This window comes from Ranitomeya variabilis, chromosome 1 (genome assembly GCF_051348905.1).
Source record: "Ranitomeya variabilis isolate aRanVar5 chromosome 1, aRanVar5.hap1, whole genome shotgun sequence".
Classification (NCBI taxonomy): domain Eukaryota; kingdom Metazoa; phylum Chordata; class Amphibia; order Anura; family Dendrobatidae; genus Ranitomeya; species Ranitomeya variabilis.
The window spans coordinates 1,167,668,180-1,167,688,640 of record NC_135232.1 but is presented as its reverse complement, the minus strand read 5'-3'; the positions used below and the strand labels follow the sequence as shown (position 1 = coordinate 1,167,688,640).

Here is a 20,461-nt window from a genome sequence, read left to right as displayed (position 1 = left end):
CAAAAAGTTCCCACTCGATCTCATCAAACATAACACGTTGCCCACATGATTTAGGCAGACTTGATTGAGGTTTTGGCAGAACACCGCCGCGCCTGGATATTTTTCTGTGTAAGAAGAGGCTACCATCTTTCATGCGACCCCATGGGCTGGACATCTGAAGAATGCAGGAGATTGTTGTCACATGCAGGACATAACCAGAACTGACTAGAAATTCCTGCAGCTCCTTTAATGTTCTTGTCGGACTCTTGCAGCCTCCAGCACCAATTTGTTATGATCCGGTGACCTTGGAGCCGCATGAGACTTTCTCAGGAGTAGGTGGAACCTGTACTGACCGCAAACCCTAAACTGACACCGCAACTAGAAGTAGCCGTGGGGTGTGCCTAACAAACCCTAGACACCTCGACACAGCCGGAGGACTAAATACCCCTATAGATGGAAATGGGAATTCTATCTTGCCTCAGAGCAGAACCCCAAAGGATAGGCAGCCCCCCACAAATATTGACTGTGAGTATTAGAGGAAAGACACACGCAGGCAGAAATCAGGATTTAGCAAAAGAGGCCACGCTAGCTAAATAGGAAAGGATAGGACAGAATACTAAGCGGTCAGTATTAAAACCCTAAAAATATCCACAGCAGATAATACAAAAATTCCACCATCTAACTAAAGACATGGAATGTATATCTGCATCTCCAGAAAATCCAACTAGACTGAAATATCCAAACACAGTCTAAGCTGGACAAGAAAAAAACAATGAATAGCACTGAATTGTAAAGCACACAGCATGTGTGCTGCAGAAACAAAACCAGACACTTATCTTAGGTGATTTGGCAGCAGGGCAGGAGGAACCAGACAGAGATGCAAAACCTCCAAGAACAATGGACAACTGGCAAGGGCTAATGAATCCTGCACACCTAAATATCCCAGTCAGAGCTGCAATCAGCAGGGACACCTGCCCAGGACTGCAACCCAGGGACAACTGCATTACTATCAACAACCACCGGAGGGAACCCAAGAGCAGAATTCACAACACCAATTGTCTCCATGTCTTTTTAGCAATGTTTTGATTGACGTTCAGTTCTCGGTAATGTCACTGTAGTGCCAAAATGTAACCCCTTCTTGATGACGTCTCACAGTGTTCATGGTGGATCTAATGCCTGGAAAATGTTTTTGTCTTTTCTCCTGACTGACAACTTTCCACACTGAGATCCTTTGCTGTGTTGTCAGCTGTTTACAGACCAGAAAATGTGAGGAAAATCCCCGTAGAGCAGCGTCACTTTCTCTGGGGTTAATCAGAGTCACTGTAAATGTCGGTGGCCGAGCACTGACTACTTTGTAACATGACGTGGAATGTGATCGGCTGATATGTAACACAACCACATACCAATTACAAGAGGGTGTGCAAACTTATACAACTGCATTAATTTAGTTTTGCTATTTTTATTTTCCCTTCGAATGATTTCAGTTTGTTTCTCAGCGGATTTCTACAGATTGTAAGCGACATTAAAGGGGAAAAAGTTCTGAAATGATTCTATTTGGTAGGATTATTATATATAACAAAACCTGGGATTTTAACAATAGAGAGGAAGAGAAAGTTATAAGGAAAAGGCGTGCGCCCATTATAACAAATGCTACATTTTATTACAGACAATTAGCAAAGCAGAAAATCAGCATAGACAGAAAGTAAAAAAACATGTAAATGAATACACAGGAAAACTGTCCGGGCCTGGAAATGACAGTCTGGTGAGGGCGTCTCCAACAGGCAAACACGGAGGTGGCAGAAACCTGGTGCAGATCGTGTCAATTCCTCATGACGTAATATAATGAGAAATAGATGGCATAAATACACAATTCACATGAAGACCTGAGTGGAAAAACACAGCACAAAATCCACCACATATACCATACATCAGCAGCATCTACACTTATGATAATTACCAGGGTAAGTTAGCAGCACCTGAAGAAGCAGAATCCCACGTGTTTCGCTGCTTTCCAGCAGTGTCATCAGGGGGAATCTGCTTATGTTGATTGCTTGGTTTATATTGGGGCAATGGGCTTGGCCAATGTGGGGGGCAGAAGTATGGTATATGTGGTGGATTTTGTGCTGTGTTTTTCCACTTCATGTGAATTGTGTATTTATGCCATCTATTTCTCATTATATTACGTCATGAGGAATTGGCACAATTTGCACCAGGTTTCTGCCACCTTCGTGTTTGCCTGTTGGAGACGCCCTCATCAGATTGTCATTTCCAAGCCCTGCCAGTTTTTCATGTGTATACATTTACATGTTTTTGTTCCTTTCTGTCTATGATGATTTTCTGCTTTGTTAATTGTCTGTAATAAACTGTATCATTTTTATAATGGGCGCACGCCTTTTCCTTCTAACTTCCTCTTCCTGCCTATTATTAATAGCCCTTGTAGGGTTTATATAGCACCCGCTGTATTATCTGCTGTGCCCTCCTTCTCTATTAGTTCCAAAACCTGGGATTCTATCACGGGCGTGTAAACTTTACATCCATTGTTGCGCTTCTCTCTTTCAGTATTGTCCTCTGTCATTCCAGCATTGTCCTTTTCTCTTCCATCATTGTCCTTCTCTGCTTTTCCAGTATAGTCCTTCTCTGCTCTTCTAGTATAATTCTTGTCTGCTCTTTCACTGTAGTCCTTCTCTGCTCTTCTGCAATAGTCCTTCTCTGCTCTTCCACTATTGTTCTTCTCTGCTCTTCCAATAAAGTCATTCTCTGCTCTTCCAGTAAATCCTTCTCTGCTCTTCCAGAATTGTCTTTCTCTGCTCTTCCAATAAAGTCCTTCTCCGCTCTTCCTGCATTGTCATTCTCTGCTTTTCCAGTAAACTCCTTCTCTGCTCTTGTACTATTGTTCTTCTCTACAGTTTCGGCATTGCCCTTCTCTGCTCTTACAGTATTGCCATGTTCCTATCTTCCAGTAATGTCTTTCACTGTTCTTTCGTATTGTCCTTCTCAGCTCTTCCAGTATAGTCTTTTTTCTGTTCTTCCAGCATTGTCTCTCTCTGCTCTTCTGTATTGTCTCTCTCTGCTCTTCCGTATTGTCCTCTGTTCTTCCAGCACTGTCATTCTCTGCTCTTCCAGTATTGTCCTTCTCAGCTCTTCCAGCATTGTCCTTCTCTGCTCTTCCGTATTGTCTCTCTCTGCTCTTCCGTATTGTCCTCTGTTCTTCCAGCATTGTCCTTCTCTGCTCTTCCGTATTTTCCTTCTAAGCTCTTCCATTATAGTCTTTATCTGTTCTTCCAGCATTGTCTTTCTCTGCTCTTCTGTATTGTCCTTCTCAGCTCTTCCATCATTGTCCTTCTCTGCTCTTCCGTATTGTCCTCCTCTGCACTTCCATATTGTTCTTCTCTGCTCTTCATGCAATATTCTTTTCTGCTCTTTCCTTTTCTGTTCTTCCAGCATTGTCCTTCTTTGCTTTTCCAGCATTGTCATTCTCAGTTCTTTCTGCATTGTCCTTCTCTGCTCTTCCGTATTGTCTCTCTCTGCTCTTCCGTATTGTCCTCTGTTCTTCCAGCATTGTCCTTCTCTGCTCTTCCGTATTGTCCTCTGTTCTTCCAGCATTGTCCTTCTCTGCTCTTTCGTATTTTCCTTCTAAGCGCTTCCATTATAGTCTTTATCTGTTCTTCCAGCATTGTCCTTCTCTGCTCTTCTGTATTGTCCTTCTCTGCTCTTCCGTATTGTCCTCCTCTGCACTTCCATATTGTTCTTCTCTGCTCTTCATGCAATATTCTTTTCTGCTCTTTCCTTTTCTGTTCTTCCAGCATTGTCCTTCTTTGCTTTTCCAGCATTGTCATTCTCAGTTCTTTCTGCATTGTCCTTCTCAGCTCTTCTGTATTGTCCTTCTCAGCTCTTCCATCATTGTCCTTCTCAGCTCTTCCATCATTGTCCTTCTCTGCTCTTCCGTATTGTTCTTCTCTGCTCTTCATGCAATATTCTTCTCTGCTCTTTCCTTTTCTGTTCTTCCAGCATTGTCCTTCTTTGCTTTTCCAGCATTGTCATTCTCAGTTCTTTCTGCATTGTCCTTCTCAGCTCTTCTGTATTGTCCTTTCCTGCTCTTTCAGCATTGTCCTTCTTTACTCTTACAGTATTGCCGTGTTCCTCTCTTCCAGTTTAGTCTTTCTCTGTCCTTCCAGTGCAACCATCATGCTTTAGAACATTCTTTTTTAACCTTTTTTCTCCAGTACTTCTCATTTATGAAGACATCTTTTTGATTTGTGGGGTTGAGGATTTTTGCACTCCCGTTCTGGTGAGCATTCTGAGCACTCATACAATGGCTCTGTCTCTACAAGGGACTGAGAAGGCCTCAGATAGATTTCACTCTTTTTAGCATTGTTTCTTCATTAGTTCTAGTTGGAGGTTGAGATGCCTTCATATGTTTTTTCTTTTTAACCCTTATTTCCAGTCAAGGACTTTGTAACTTCTCTGAGTGTTTCTGCTTTTTCATACTCATGTATGGCAGAAGGCAGGTGAGCATAAACACGCGGGGCTTCTTTAATCTGTCTCAAATTGTCTTGTGAGATCTTCAGTGATTAATCACACACTTCACAAATGGAGACAAGTGAATCAATCACTGTTCCCCCGATCCATCAGTCAGTAGGATCACTTTGTGAATGATTTCACAATTGTATGGAAGGAAGCATATTGAATGCCGAGTCCTGCGAGTCCTCAGCTGGGTGATGGCTTTGTCTTTACTCACCGCTGCATTTGACCATATCTTTCTTTAGATTAGATTTTGCTCATCCTTCTTTTTTTGGTTTATACTTCACATCAGTACTTGTGAGACTGGCTCCAAAATACAGAGGATGTGAATTTCTGGTTTCTCCTTACAATACTGATGCACGGAAAGCAAGTATGAAAGTTTCCTGAGTGCCCTGTTGTCCTGGTTGGGGTGCGCTGGTCCCTGGTGCTCAGATTGATCATTAGTCTTTCTGTTACTCTCCCGCAGGCTTTATCTGGACAGACAGAAGCCATCGTTCCGCTTGCACTCAGTGAAGTGCTTGGGCACCGAGGTTCACTTGTCTCTGTGCCCTTTTGAAGTCTATAAGGTGAACAACTCTGCAGCGTGCCAGGACGGGGGCCCAGTGGTCATAAGCTGCACTCTCGGCTCTGCATTTGCAGCTCAAAACACAGCACATATGGCAATGAAGAAGAAGAAAGTTGTGCAGGAGGCACAACGGGAGGTCAGCAATTGTAAGGGGTCACTGGGCGCTCTCTGTGCTTCACCGTGTGTCCTCACTGTCCAATTCTTCTCTGTCCTACAGGAAATCATCCGACTGAAAGGAGGTTCTCGCCCTGGTGAGGGTCGTGTTGAGGTTTTGAAGAATGGTCAGTGGGGCACTGTGTGCGATGACCGCTGGGACCTGCAGGCAGCCAGTGTGATTTGTAGAGAGCTGGGCTTTGGAAGTGCCAAGGAAGCCTTGCCTGGTGCTCGCATGGGTCAAGGTGAGTGGTCTCCAGATAAGTAGTGGTGGTACCTCCATTCTGAAAGTGATACACAGGATGAAGCAGAATGCCCTAGATCATTCATCACCACGCTGCATACCACATTTCTCATCCTGAGGCTGGTAGAGCGCCTTTCCAAAGATCTGGAGATTTACGGTAGTGATGAGCGAATTTTTTCGGAAAACGATCGTCAAACATAAATTTGGCACAAATAAGGCACATTTGGATTCGTGATCGGAAACACGATAAATCGGGAAAAAATGGTAAAATGCGGGAAAATATTTGCGTTGCCACAAAAATATTTTCAGTACTTTAGCAATGATAAAGGTGGTGTATCATGAGCGTTTCACACGTGGTTGATGAGGCGAGGGGGTTTGCAGAGCTTCGAGTCAGTCATTTTTTCCCCCTAACTTTATGTGTGCACATTGCGGCTAGCCACAACGGTTTGTATCATTGGCTGCTGAAATCACATGTCCTTCTTCATATAAATAGTGGACATCTTGTTGTAGCGCTATTTTGACACTGTAACAGCTCAGACAGTCTGCTCCTGACGCTGACACTGTTAGCACCAAGATTTTAGCTAGTTAGCTAAGTGGCTGTTAAATTTACCTTCCAGCACTTTTTTTGGCCATTACTGAGGTCCACAGACAAAGCCAGCAGGACACGTGTCCCACAAGTGTGTTGTGCACTTCTTCTATTGTGCTCCATGCACGAGTATAGCATTCTGAATAATATTTTTTCACTACCTAAATTTGAAACAGCGTGCTGTATCCCACCTTGTAATTTAATGTTGTGGTGATATGAAACTGTCTGCCGACCTAAATCACATTCAAAAAAATTATAATTTTTCAGTTGCAAAAAGTTAAACAGCCCACTGTATCACACTTTGTCATTTTGTTGGGTTGAAATTAAGCTGTAAAGGCCTGATCCAGAGGCCACAAAATAAAATTCTTCTGTTCCTAGTGTCATACAGTAGGGGACCTGACTTTCAAATAGTTTGTAGCATCTAGTGTGTTATAGAGGCCTGATCAGGAAGCCACAAAAAGTCTGTTTCTAGTGTCATACTTTCAAATTGTTTGTAGCATAACTTCTTTGTCATACAGGCCTCATCCACACTCAAACAATTCTTTCTTCTGTGACTAAAATGATACAGCACTCCATATTTCCACTTTGAAATTACTGTCTCTGAAATTCAGCTGTTTGCAGAGGTAATGCAGAGTTTAAAATCAATTTTTTGTTGCTAATACTGTGCTCCTACCACACTATCTGAGCAACATGACCGGGAAAAAGTGAATCTATGGTGGAAGGGGAATTAGGCTTGGTGTTCAAGGTGTACGTAGGGTAGGTGGTAATGTTTGTGAAAGCCCTAGTGAACCAACGTCACATCCTATGCAAAGACAACTGACAACTTCTGTTACTGGACAGACTACCTTTCTTTGACAGATGCACAGGGGTACACCTTGTCGATGATGCCCAGAAAGAGCATGTGCTCAAGTGGATGGCAAGAGCAGCTTCAAGTGGCCTCTCCTCCTCTTCCTCCACCTCAACATCACACACAGTACAGTCCACAATTGTGGCACCCAAATTCCCCTTGCTTCTCCCCGCGTCCCAACTCTCCAACCATACAACTGACTGTACGGAACCACAAATTGGTGAGTCTCAAGAGCTGCTCACACATTCTATGCCATGTTCATCAGAAGTGTACTCAAAAGCTTCACAGAGTCAAGAGGAGGAAGTCTGCACCGATGCCCAAAATATTTTTAGCTTTTGTCCGGGGCAGGATGAAGTAGGGTCCGAGCAGCATCTTGACACTCGCCATTAGACTTTAACCCCTTGGGGGGTGATCCTGATGAGACTCAGATAACTGAGGCTTATGTGGACAGTACTGTGCTGTCAGGGCAGGAAGAGGAGGAGGGTGACTCCAAGGGCAAGGAATGTGATAACATAGAGGATAATGATGATGAGATATTAGATCCCAGTTGATGTGAACATAGAGGCACACAGGTAAGTAGGTCATCTGAGGAGGAAGACAAGGAGTTTACGTTGCGCTGTACATTGCAGACACATAGTGATGCAGCCACAACCAGCAAGGTATCCTCAGCCACAACTGTGGCGATGACAAGTAGCGTCTGCGAGTCTGCAGCTCCCAGGGGTGGCAAGGGTTGCCTTGCCCAGGCCTTTTTTGACACTGCAAAGGATGAGCCAACTCACGTAATCTGCCAACTTTGCAAAAAAAACTGAGTCGAGGTGAAAAGTGCAATAATTTGACTACTACATGTATGAACCTTCACATGCGCAATCAACATGCTTTACTGTGGGAATCCCACTGCACAAGAATGCGGACCAGTGGACCTCAACAACTATCAGCTGCCCAATTGCAACTGACGCTGCTTCCTCCTCCTCTGTTATCGTGACAGCTATTGACACACAGGTCTTCGACCGCAGAAACTTTGGTTCTTTACCCGCTCCAGTCGCGCTGACTGAAAGCCCGCCTTCAGATGTAATGGAAGTGGACGTGCCTGCTGTTTTTGACCCATCTGAGAGAATGAGCACACCAAAACTTTCTCAATCCATCGTATCATTTCCACCTGCACCTCTCTCACAGTCCAGCAATTTGTCCAATTCACCGTACTCCGCCTTCTCTCAGTACTGTAGCCAGCCCACAGTACCGCAGTTGTGGTCACTTGAAAGATTGTTTCCTTCTACGCATGGCAAAGGTAAGAGGTTGACCTCCATCATCTCCAATCTGATGGCCACGGAAATGCTGCCTTCCGCCTGGTAGATATAGATGGTTTCCGAAAGCTGATGACCGTTGCAGTCCCCTAGTACAAATTGCCCATTCGCCATTACTTTTCTAAGAAAGCTGTGCCTGTGCTACATGCCATGCCACAGACAACCTCATCTGTTCCTTGACTAAATCTCTGTCTGCCAGGGTTCATTTCACCACAGACATTTGGAAGAGTAAGCATGGCCAAGAGTGTTACAACTCGCTGACTGGACACTGGGTGACTCTGGTGGCTGTGGGGACAGGCGCTGCTCCACAAGTTTGGGAATCCCCAAGGCTTGCAGGACCAACCTTTACATTTCCCACTTCTTCTCGGATTCAGTCACAAGGGTTTTTCCTGGGGGAATTTTTTTTTTTTGTAAATTCTTTATAAACAAACGTAGTCATACAAGCAAGTTTACATAGATCATGTCAATTAGCTCATAAATTAAAGCATTAGGAAGTTCGAGGACTACGTGATTAGATAGGGAGAAGGGGGAGGGGATGTTAGGATAATGGGAGGGGACAGCTTTGGAAGAGAGGGGGGGGAAGGGAACCAGAGTATGAGGTTAAAAGGGGAAAGGAAAAGAAGGGGGCAAGAGACGGGAGATAAAATAGTGGGGAGAACAGGGGGTTTCAACTAAGACAACTAAGACATGGTACAATGGGTTGAGTCCTAGCAATTAACATAATGAGTTTAATGAAATTACAACTAGTGACAACTTAAACAGTACAGGCATACATTCAAAGAATAAGGCAAATTAAGCAGTTTGGGCTGCTCGGAATTCCTTCCAAGGGGACCAAATTCGCTCGAACATGTCGTGGCTGTTCATTTCCCAACTAGATAGTTCTTCAAGCCGTAAGATTTGGTCAACCTTGGAGAACCACTCTGTCATGGTAGGAGGGGAAACATCTCTCCAATGCAAGGTGATTATATGTTTTGCTGCGCTAATCAGCAGTGGAAGAAGTCTGTGCTTCTTGGGCCCAGGGCCGGTTTTAGGCAAAGTGGGGCCCTAGGCAAAAGTTTAAAATGGGGCCCCAAATACTAACATATTGCACATCACACAAAAATAGTAAAAATCTAATCTAATGTAATCTAATGTAAAAAAATACACACAGATACACATTCATATACCCTCATACATACACATACCGTACATACAGTTAGGTCCATATATATTTGGACAGAGACAACATTTTTCTAATTTTGATTATAGACATTACCACAATGAATTTTAAACAAAACAATTCAGATGCAGTTGAAGTTCAGACTTTCAGCTTTCATTTGAGGGTATCCACATTAAAATTGGATGAAGGGTTTAGGAGTTTCAGCTCCTTAACATGTGCCACCCTGTTTTTAAAGGGACCAAAAGTAATTGGACAGATTCAATAATTTTAAATAAAATGTTCATTTCTAGTACTTGGTTGAAAACCCTTTGTTGGCAATGACTGCCTGAAGTCTTGAACTCATGGACATCACCAGACGCTGTGTTTCCTCCTTTTTGATGCTCGGCCAGGCCTTCACTGCGGTGGTTTTCAGTTGCTGTTTGTTTGTGGCCTTTCTGTCTGAAGTTTAGTCTTTAACAAGTGAAATGCTGCTCAATTGGGTTGAGATCAGGTGACTGACTTGGCCATTCAAGAATATTCCACTTCTTTGCTTTAATAGACTCCTGGGTTGCTTTGGCTTTATGTTTTGGGTCATTGTCCATCTGTAGTATGAAACGACGACCAATCAGTTTGGCTGCATTTGGCTGGATCTGAGCACACAGTATGGCTCTGAATACCTCAGAATTCATTCCTGTGTCACATCATCCATAACCACTAGTGACCCAGTGCCACTGGCAGCCATGCATGCCCAAGCCATCACACTGCCTCCGCCGGGTTTTACAGATGATGTGGTATGCTTTGGACCATGAGCTGTACCACGCCTTCACCATACTTTTCTCTTTCCATCATTCTGGTAGAGGTTGATCTTGGGTTCATCTTTCCACAGAATGTTCTTCCAGAACTGTGCTGGCTTTTTTAGATGTTTTTAGCCTTTTTCTTCTTGATGCTTATGAGTGGCTTGCACCGTGCAGTGAACCCTCTGTAGTTACTTTCATGCAGTCTTCTCTTTATGGTAGATTTGGATATTGATACGCCGACCTCCTGGAGAGTGTTGTTCACTTGGTTGGCTGTTGTGAAGGGGTTTCTCTTCACCATGGAGATTATTCTGCGATCATCCACCACTGTTGTCTTCCATGGGCGCCCAGGTCTTTTTGCATTGATGAGTTCACCAGTGCTTTCTTTCTTTCTCAGGATGTACCAAACTGTAGATTTTGCCACTCCTAATATTGTAGCAATTTCTCGGATGTTTTTTTCTCTGTTTTTGTAGCTTAAGGATGGCTTGTTTCACCTTCATGGAGAGCACTTTTGACCGCACGTTTACTTCATAGGAAAACCTTCCAAATGCAGCACCACACCTCAAATCAACTCCAGGCCTTTTATCTGCTTAGTTGAGAATGACATAACAAAGGGATTGCCCACACCTGTTCATGAAATAGCCCTGGAGTCAATTGTCCAATTACTTTTGGTCCCTTTAAAAAACAGGGTGGCACAGGTTAAGGAGCTGAAACTCCTAAACTCTTCATCCAATTTTAATGTGGATACCCTCAAATGAAAGCTGAAAGTCTGAACTTCAACTGCATCTGAATTGTTTTGTTTAAAATTAAATTGTGGTAATGCCTATAACCAAAATGAGAAAAATGTTGTCTCTGTCCAAATATATATGGACCTAACTGTACACACATGCATATACCGTACATTCACATACATACCGTACATACACACAGATACACGTACATATACCGTACATACATATACATGCATATACCTTACATACATACACAGATACACATCCATATACCCTCATACATACACATACCGTACATACACACACATACCGTACATACACACAGATACACATACATATACCGTACATACATATACATGCATATACCATACATACACACACCACCGTACATACATATACACGTACTGTACACACATACTGTACATACACACATAGTTATATACACATACCGTACATACATATACCATACATACACACAAATACACATAAATACAGTATACCGTAAATACATACACATACCGTACATAGATATGCCGTGCATACACACAGATACACACATATATGTACATAGATACACATACATGTACCGTACATACACACATTATATACACATGCCGCACACACATGCACATAAACATACATATATACCATATATACATACAAATTTATTGCACTTACAGATACACATACATATACTGTACATACACACACGCAGCCATACAAATATACCATGCATACACACATACCGTACATATATACACAGATACACACAGATAGAAACATACACATAGATACACACTGTACATACACAGATGCACACATACATACATACACATACATACTAATCTGTGATATCAGGTGATCAGAGGAGCCTTGGCTGAGGTCACATAGTTCAGCTGGAGAGGGCTGCAGACCCCACTACTGTGGGGGATGGGGCACAGAGCAGACAGCACTGATATCAGCCCCCTGGTGCTGCCGTGCAGTGAGCCTCCTCCCCCATCTCTTCTCTGTGAGGAGACGCTGCAGCCTGCTCTGATTAGAACAGTGGAGGGAGCAGAGGACCCCCTGTAAGTCCTGCTCTTCCTCCACTGCTGTCTATGTGCTGTGCCCTGGGGCCCCTGACTGTAGGTGAGCACTCACCATTAGGACGCTCCATGCAGCAGGACAGACGGCAGCCAGTGAGCGCTCTCCTCAGTCTAGTGAGGAAAGCTTTCATTGGCCAGCGTCTCTCCCTGCATGACACGCCCCTTTTTGATCTCCTGCACTTCGCGCCTCGCTCTCTCCCTGGCACCCGGTGTTCCATGATTACAGGAGGGAGTGAGAGGGGCCCGATCCTGCATGATACCGGGTCTGTCTGCAGGGGGCCCCCTCCACCTCTGGGCCCCGGAGCAGTGCCATCAGCAGTATGTCCACCACTGGCTGGGGGCCCCTAGGGCAGCGGGGGCCCTAGGCAGCTGCCTAGTCTGCCTGCCCCTAACGCCGGCCCTGCTTGGGCCTGTAATTTTTGGATGGGTAAGAGAGTAAAATTTCGGAAGCCTGTAACTTAGTCTTGGTTAACTGCAGTTTTTGCACAGTTTTATTAATATCCCTCCAAAATTTTCTCAATTTAGGGCAGTCCCAGAATATATGAGTATGATGGCCTAAAGAGTTATGGCAGCGCCAACAAGAACTATCGTCGGCAACACCTGATTGGGTCAGTTTAGCTGGGGTCAAATGCCACCTAGTCAGTATTTTATATGAATTCTCCTGAAGAGAAACCGCGTGCATTGGCTAAAATTTTCGAAATTTCAACCCCCGTGAAGGTAACCCCCAATTCTAGCTCCAGTGGATAAATACAGGTTTAGACTGGTCAGATGGGGAATTAAGGTGTGCATAGACACGAGAGATGTTTTTCATTTTTGGTTGGATGAGGGGCTCTAGACACTGTCAAGCCAAGACCAGTTGGTTTTGTTCGGGAACTTCTGTTTGAAATTGAGAAGCGTGCGTCTAATATGTTGTGTTTGGAGAAAATGTTTGGGCTGTTTCAGGGAATCTGAAGGCCAAGTCCCTCCGAGAAAGATTCTATTATTATAGAAGTTTTTCAGGGGTTCTTTGGGAAGAGAAGACCATAAACCATATGGGTCTCTATAACTAGGGTCCAGCAGAAATAGTATAGTGCAAATTGGGGCCAACATGGAGGGGAAGGAGTCTAAAGGAAGTTCCTTGTTTAATAAGCGTTTAATTCGAAGTGTAGTTAAAGTCACCTCATCCAGTCTAAGCTTGGTAGGAGGCTTAGCCATTGACCAGAGGCAGGGGACTCCATCAGGCCCTAGTAATGTAGGTCCATGTTATCTTGTTCTCCTTTCTCATAGCTAGATACAATCCTCAACCATCTACATAAGTGTACCGCTCGGAAATATAAAGCTGGGTCAGGAACTCTCAATCCACCTGATGAGCTCGAGTGGGAAAGAAAACTATATGTAATTCTAGCTGGTTTCTGTTTCCAGATGAACTTGGTTATTAGGGATTTTAAGTTCCTAAAATAGATTTGTGGGACATTAATAGGGACCATGTTCAAGGTGTATAAGATGATTGGCATAACATACGCCTTAAAAACATTAATGCGTCCCAACCATGACAGTGTGGGCAGATTATACGATTTCAACAGGCACTCTACCTTTTTGAATAATGTGAAGTAGTTGGCTTGAAAGAGGTTACTAGGGTCTCTTGTTATAGTTATTCCTAAGTGTTTTATGGAATACGTGGACCAAGTAAAGGGGGATTGGGTACGTAATTGGGAGTGTGGGAGGGAGATATTTAAGGCTACAGATTTTGAGGTGTTTATTTTGAAATTAGATAGTTGTCCGAATTGCTGAAAGATGTCCAGAATTACCGGAAAAGCCTGGGAAGGGTTGGTGAATAAGAATAACAAATCGTCAGCAAATGCTAACGTTTTTAATTCTAAAGAGCCAATCTTCAGACCTCTAATAAGTGTTTCCTGTCTGATTTTTTGTATTAATATTTCAATGACTAGAATAAATAAAGATGGGGACAAAGGGCATCCCTGTCTCGTGACATTGTGAATATTAAAGCTATTTGACAGGGTGCCATTTATTCGCACTTTAGCAGTAGGTTGTGAATAAAAGGAAAAAATTGCATTAATAAACTGTAACGGAAAGCCAAACTTAATCAATGCCTGTTCCATATATCTTCAGCCCACCGTATCAAAAGCTTTCTCAGCGTCCGTTGACAGAAGGGCCAGAGGAATCCCCCTATTCTTAGCTTGATCTGTGTGAATCAGTTTGGGTAAGAAAGTGCTTAATCTATTTGCTAAGATTTTTGTCCAGAGCTTAATATCTGAATTAAGTAAAGAAATAGGTCTCTAGCTAGAGCATGCAGCTGGATCTTTACCCTCTTTTGGGATTACGGAGATAAAGGCTTCTAAGGATTGCTTGGGCAAGGGTTGGCCTTCCAGAAATGAGTTGAACAGAGATACTAAATGGGGCTGTAGCTGTTTAATGAATTTTTTGTAATAAATAATAGGCAGTCCATCCGGACCTGGGGCTTTTCCATTGGGGATCGTTGCTAGAGTGTCCAGTATCTCTTTAGGGGAAATGGGTGCTAATAATCTCTGATGGCCTTCTATAGAAACCTTGGGGAGCTTTAAGGGTAGTAGAAATTTGTTTATTTTATTAGAAGCCTCAGATGGATCCCCTAAGTTTGGTGGTGTGGGTAAGTTATAAAGGCCTTCATAAAAAATTCTAAACTCCTCAGCAATGTCAGAGGTCCTATGTTTAAGCGATTTGTCAGTTGATTGAATGTGATTTATAAACTTCTTTTCATTGCGCTTCTTAAGTAGTGAGGACATTAGTTTACTGCCTCTATTACCATGTAAATAAAATTTTTGCTGACCTCTCATGTAAATTTTGGCTGACTGTATATTGAGAAGGTTTTTTAGAGTACGTCTCAAATCTAATAACGCCTTTTGTATTAACATACTTTGGGATTTTTTATGGATCTTCTCTAGGGTATTAATTTGATGTATTATTGATATTGTTTGTTTTGCCCTTTTTTTTGACAAAGAATTCCAGAGCTATGAGTTCACCCCTCATAACGGCTTTGTGTGTTTCCCAGATAATGGGAGTTGGTGGTCCTGAATGGGAATTTTCCTGGAAAAAGCGGTCAAGAGTGTCTGCTAGTGTAGTTGTGTGGGGACCTGAGTCCAACAAAGTTTTGTTTAAGGTCCAGGACATTGTTCGCTTGGGTAAGGATGAAATACTAATTTCTAAAAAGACGGGGGCATGGTCTGACAGTGTCATAATATCAATTGTAGCCGATTTGATGAGTTGAAGACAAGGCATCGGAGTTAAAAGATAATCTATTCTATGATAGGTGTTGTGTGGGGGTGAGTAAAAGATATAGTCTCTATCGGCAGGATGAAGGGTCCTCCAGGTATCAACTAGGTTTAATGATTGCAGAAAGAGGTGCAGCTTCCTAAGGGCTTTTTGAGATATGTGGGTCTTTCCAGTTGATGTATCTAGTAATGGGTTGAGAGGTAAGTTAAAATCTCCACCAACTACCGTCATCCCTTCCGCAAATAGCTTCAGAATGTTCAATGTTTTACATAGCCAACCTATTTGATCACGATTTGGAGCATAAAGGTTACAAAAAGTTATTTTGGTGTTAGCAACAAGGCCTTTAAGCATGATAAATCTTCCCTCAGAGTCTGACAAGGAGTCTTCAAGCGTAAAAGGCACATTTTTTCCAATGATTATACTAACTCCTCTAGAAGCTGAGGTACCTGTGCTATGAAACCAATACGGGAAGTAGGATCTAGGCATGTTGGGAACTTTGTTTTGTTTAAAGTGGGTCTCCTGTAAGAAGGCAATTCTTGTCTTTTTAGAGTGTAAAAATCTCAGGATTTGGCTCCTTTTATTTGGTGAGCGTATGCCTTTGACATTATATGAGGCCACAACAATGGTGGCATATTATTATTATTATTATTATTTATTGTTATAGCGCCATTTATTCCATGGCGCTTTACATGTGAGGAGGGGTATACATTATAAAAACAAGTACAATAATCTTAAACAATACTAGTCATAACTGGTACAGGAGCAGTGAGGACCCTGCCCGTGAGGGCTCACAGTCTACAAGGGATGGGTGAGAATACAGTAGGTGAGGATAGAGCTGGTCATGCAGCGGTTGGTCGATCGGTAGTTACTGCAGGTTGTAGGCTTGTCGGAAGAGGTGGGTCTTCAGGTTCTTTTTGAAGGTTTCGATGGTGGGCGAGAGTCTGATGTGTTGTGGTAGAGAGTTCCAGAGTAGGGGTGATACGCGAGAGAAATCTTGTATACGATTGTGGGAAGAGGAGATAAGAGGGGAGTAGAGAAGGAGATCTTGTGAGGATCGGAGGTTGCGTGTAGGTAAGTACCGGGAGACGAGGTCACAGATGTATGGAGGAGACAGGTTGTGGATGGCTTTGTATGTCATGGTTAGGCTTTTATACTGGAGTCTCTGGGTAATGGGGAGCCAGTGAAGGGATTGACAGAGGGGAGAGGCCGGGGAATAGCGGGGGGACAGGTGGATTAGTCTGACAGCAGAATTTAGAATAGATTGGAGGGGTGCGAGAGTGTTAGAGGGGAGGCCACAGAGCAGGAGGTTGCAGTAGTCAAGGCAGGAGATGATGAGGGCATGGACTAGGGTTTTTGCAGATTCTTGGTGGAGGAATGTACGGATTCGTGAAATATTTTTGAGATGAAGTCGGCAGGAAGTGGAAAGGGCTTGGATATGTGGTTTGAAGGAGAGATCAGCGTCAAGGATTACCCCGAGGCCGCGAGCTTGTGGGACTGGGGAGAGTGGGTAGCCATTTACTGTAATGGATAGGTTCGTTGGGGGGGGTCGCGTGAGATGGGAGAAAGATGATGAATTCTGTTTTGTCCATGTTAAGTTTCAGAAATCTAGCGGAGAAGAAGGATGAAATAGACAGACATTGAGGGATTCTGGTTAGTAGGGAGGTGATATCTGGTCCAGAGATGTAGATCTGTGTGTCATCAGCATAGAGATAATACTGAAAGCCATGAGATTCTATGAGCTGTCCCAGGCCAAAGGTGTAAATAATGAAGAGCAGGGGCCCTAGGACTGAACCTTGTGGGACTCCGACAGATAGGGGGCGAGGTGAGGAGGTGGTCTGTGAGTGGGAGACGCTGAATGTCCGGTCTGTTAGGTATGATGAGATCCAGGATAGGGCCAAGTCTGTGATGCCAAGGGATGAGAGGGTCTGTAATAATAGGGAATGGTCCACAGTGTCAAAGGCAGCCAACAGGTCGAGGAGGAGGAGGATGACAGAGTAGTGTCGCTTGCTCTTGGCGGTTAAGAGGTAATTGGTGACCTTAGTTAGGGCAGTTTCAGTGGAATGGTGTGACCGGAAGCCAGATTGTAAGCGTTCAAAGAGGGAGCAAGAAGATAGATGGGAGGACAGTTCAAGGTAGACATGTTGTTCCAGTAGTTTGGAGGCATAGGGGAGAAGTGATACAGAGGATGGGTCAAGAGAAGGCTTTTTGAGGATAGGTGTGATGGAGGCATGTTTAAAGCTTGAGGGGAAAACACCAGTTGTTAGTGATAGGTTGAAGAGATGGGTTAGGGTTAGGATGAAGACTGTGGTGAGGTTTGGGATGAAGTGGGATGGGAGCGGGTCAAGTGCACAGGTGGTGAGATGCGATCTTGAGAGTAGAGTGAAGAGTTGATCTTCTGTAATGGTGGAGAAGTTGGTTTTGGGGGTGGAGGGTAGGGAAGTCAGGAGGAAATGCTCTGGGGGTTGTTGACCAAAACTGTCTCTGATGTTATCAATCTTCTGCTTGAAAAATGAGGCAAAGTCTTCAGCTGAGATAAGTGGGGAGGGAGGAGGTGCTGGGGGACGGAGGAGAGAATTGAAGGTGTTGAATAACTGTTTAGGGTTGTGAGACAGGGAGGATATGAGAGATGAGAAGTAGGTTTGTTTAGCTGTGGTGAGTGTGGTCTTGAAAGTAGTGAGGGACTGTTTGAATGCGATGAAGTGTTCGTTGGAGTGGGATCTTTTCCATCTGCGCTCATCAACCCTGGAATCTCGCCTCAGTTCTTTGGTCAGGCTGGTGTGGCAGGGCTGTCTGTTAATTTTGCGAGCTTTGGTATGTGTAAGTGGGGCAGCAGATTCCAAAGCTACAGCTATTGTGGTGTTATATAGAGTGGCAGCGTCATCCACATTGTGTAAGGAACTTATATCTGTGAAAGGGAGGAGGGATTCAGAGAATGAATGTAGGTCAAGATGTTTAAGATTTCTGCGAGGGTGTAAAAGTTTGTGGGGTAGGGATTGTAGACATGGAGTGGAGAACGAAGAGAGAAGGTTGTGGTCAGAGTGAGGAAGAGGTGAGTTAGAGAGGTTAGATAGGGAGCAGAGGCGGGTGAAGATGAGGTCCAGTGTGTGACCATCTTTGTGGGTGGCTGTAGAAGACCATTGAGTGAGGCCAAAGGAGGAAGTGAGAGATAGAAGTTTAGTGGCAGCTGAGAGGGAAGTGTCAATGGGGATGTTGAAGTCGCCCATGATGATAGTGGGGATGTCCGTGGAAAGGAAATTAAATAGCCAGGTGGTGAAGTGGTCAAAGAAGGTGGTGGCTGGCCCTGGGGGGCGGTAAATGACAGCCAGTTGGAGGTTGGAGGGGGAGTAGATGCACACAGAGTGCACCTCAAAGGAAGGGAGGGTGACAAAGGGTGGCAGTGGGATTGGGGTGAAGGAGCAGTTATCTGACAGGAGAAAACCAACTCCTCCGCCATGTTTGCTGCTGGGGCGGGGTGTGTGAGAAAGGTGGAAGCCACCGTAAGAGAGTGCAGCAGGGGAGGCTGTGTCAGAAGGGGTGAGCCAGGTTTCGGTGATGGCGAGGAAGGAAAGTTTGGTAGTAAATGAATCAATATCAGTCATGACTGGATAGATGGGGAGGCTAGGAGTGCTCGTATGTATGGACTGTACCTGTGCCAAAACAATAAGAACCAGGGAAACAATAGAAACTGGGGGAGAGAAAGATAAACAATTGTATACAAACAAAATGCCCATCTGCCGCAGAGGCGGGGGCCAGGGAATCCTCCCATAGCAGATAGGGTGGGTGTGTTCCCACGCACAAGCAGCGATCTGTCAAGTGAAAAAGAACAATTTTCTAACATCAAGAATCAGCATATATCTATTACTATCTGAAAGATGAAAAAACAACAGTTGAAGACATTGATAATCTCCATACATATCAATCTGGTTGCATGGAGTGTGAAGACTCATGGGGGGAGGCTTCTTTTTAGCTCCCGATTTCCCCTGTCTGGGGGATGCCAGCCTTTTAACTGGAGACCAGTCACGCTGGTCCCCTGAAATCGCTCTTAATGGGGGAGGCGAATAAGGGTCCATATCCATGGGGAGCCAGGAGGGGATCTCCAGTGGAGCCAAATTAAAGGTGTCCCACACTTTAGGGAGGTCCTCTGGGCTTCTGACAACTACTTGTTTGCCCCCACTATGTATGGCCAGGCCAAAAGGGAAAAGCCATTTATAGAGAATTTTGTTGGAGTGTAAGGCATCCAGTAAGGGTCTCAATACCCTACGTTTCATCAAGGTGGATGGAACAAAGTCTTGATATAGTTGTATGGAGGACCCTTCTTAGCAAAGCGATTTATGATCCCTAGAGGCCGTCATTATAGCAGCAGTATCTAGGTAGCTCAGTAATCCACAAATTACATCTCTCGGCAGGTCAGAAGACTTTGGTTTTGATCTTAGCGATCTGTGGACTCCCTCAATGACGATCTGGTCACATTTATCTTGTGGTAGCAGCAGAGCGAAAATCTCTCTGGTAGCCTTCTCAAGTATCTCCTGGGAAACACTTTCAGGCAGGCCCTTGATTCTTATATTCTTTCTACGGCTCTGATTCTCCTGGTCCTCCAATGCAAGAGATGCATTATTCAGTTGTAGTCTGTGGAAATCAAAGTGGTCCTTCATTGAATTTGACTGGCTGATAAGGGAGGATTGTGCGTTCTCTAGTGATTCAACTCTGTTTCCTATGTGTGAAAGATCAGCCCTCATGCCAGCTATTTCAGCTATTAAAGGTTTCATGGCCTGAGAGAGCGACTTTTTGAGAAACGATCTGGATAATTTTCCTGAGTCAGATTGAGGGAAGTCACTCCCAGAAGCCTCATCACTAGAATCAGAGTCCTCAACTAGGTCCTCAGTGCCAATATTGGAGTTAGAGTTCTTTGGCGTTGCTCTGGCTGCTGTTTTATGTTTGAGGAACTTCTCCATTTCTCCCTGTTTTCCTTGGTAAAGAGCTGAGGCTAAGCTCTTAGTGCATTCCTTGCTTGTCTTCACCATTATAATAACTCAGAATTAGAGATGTAAGATTATAAAATCACCGCTCACCCACAGGAAATCAGACTATGTGAACATGTCTTAGCAAATGGCCCCCATATTTAGTACAAATAAAGGCTCAATGATAAGGATGAGGGCGAACTGTGAGTCACAGAGTGGTTGGTAGCTTATTGCATTTACGTAATGAGGTGAGGACCCCGTCGCCTCCAAACTTATTTTATTAATGGGGCGATGCTTCAAATTAATCTTA

The 20,461-nt window shown here is 44.0% G+C and overlaps 1 protein-coding gene across 7 annotated transcripts in view; it reads left to right on the top strand.

Annotated features, from left to right (window-relative positions):
• LOXL3 (lysyl oxidase like 3) overlaps nt 1-20,461 on the top strand; it is a 275,024-nt gene that overhangs the window by 121,292 nt on the left and 133,271 nt on the right. For all 7 annotated transcript variants that reach the window (XM_077280484.1, XM_077280490.1, XM_077280487.1 and 4 more), the window contains 2 exons: nt 4,967-5,201; nt 5,283-5,463. In XM_077280484.1, coding sequence (XP_077136599.1) covers nt 4,967-5,201; nt 5,283-5,463 — 416 coding nt within the window. The remainder of the gene's footprint in view (nt 1-4,966; nt 5,202-5,282; nt 5,464-20,461) is intronic.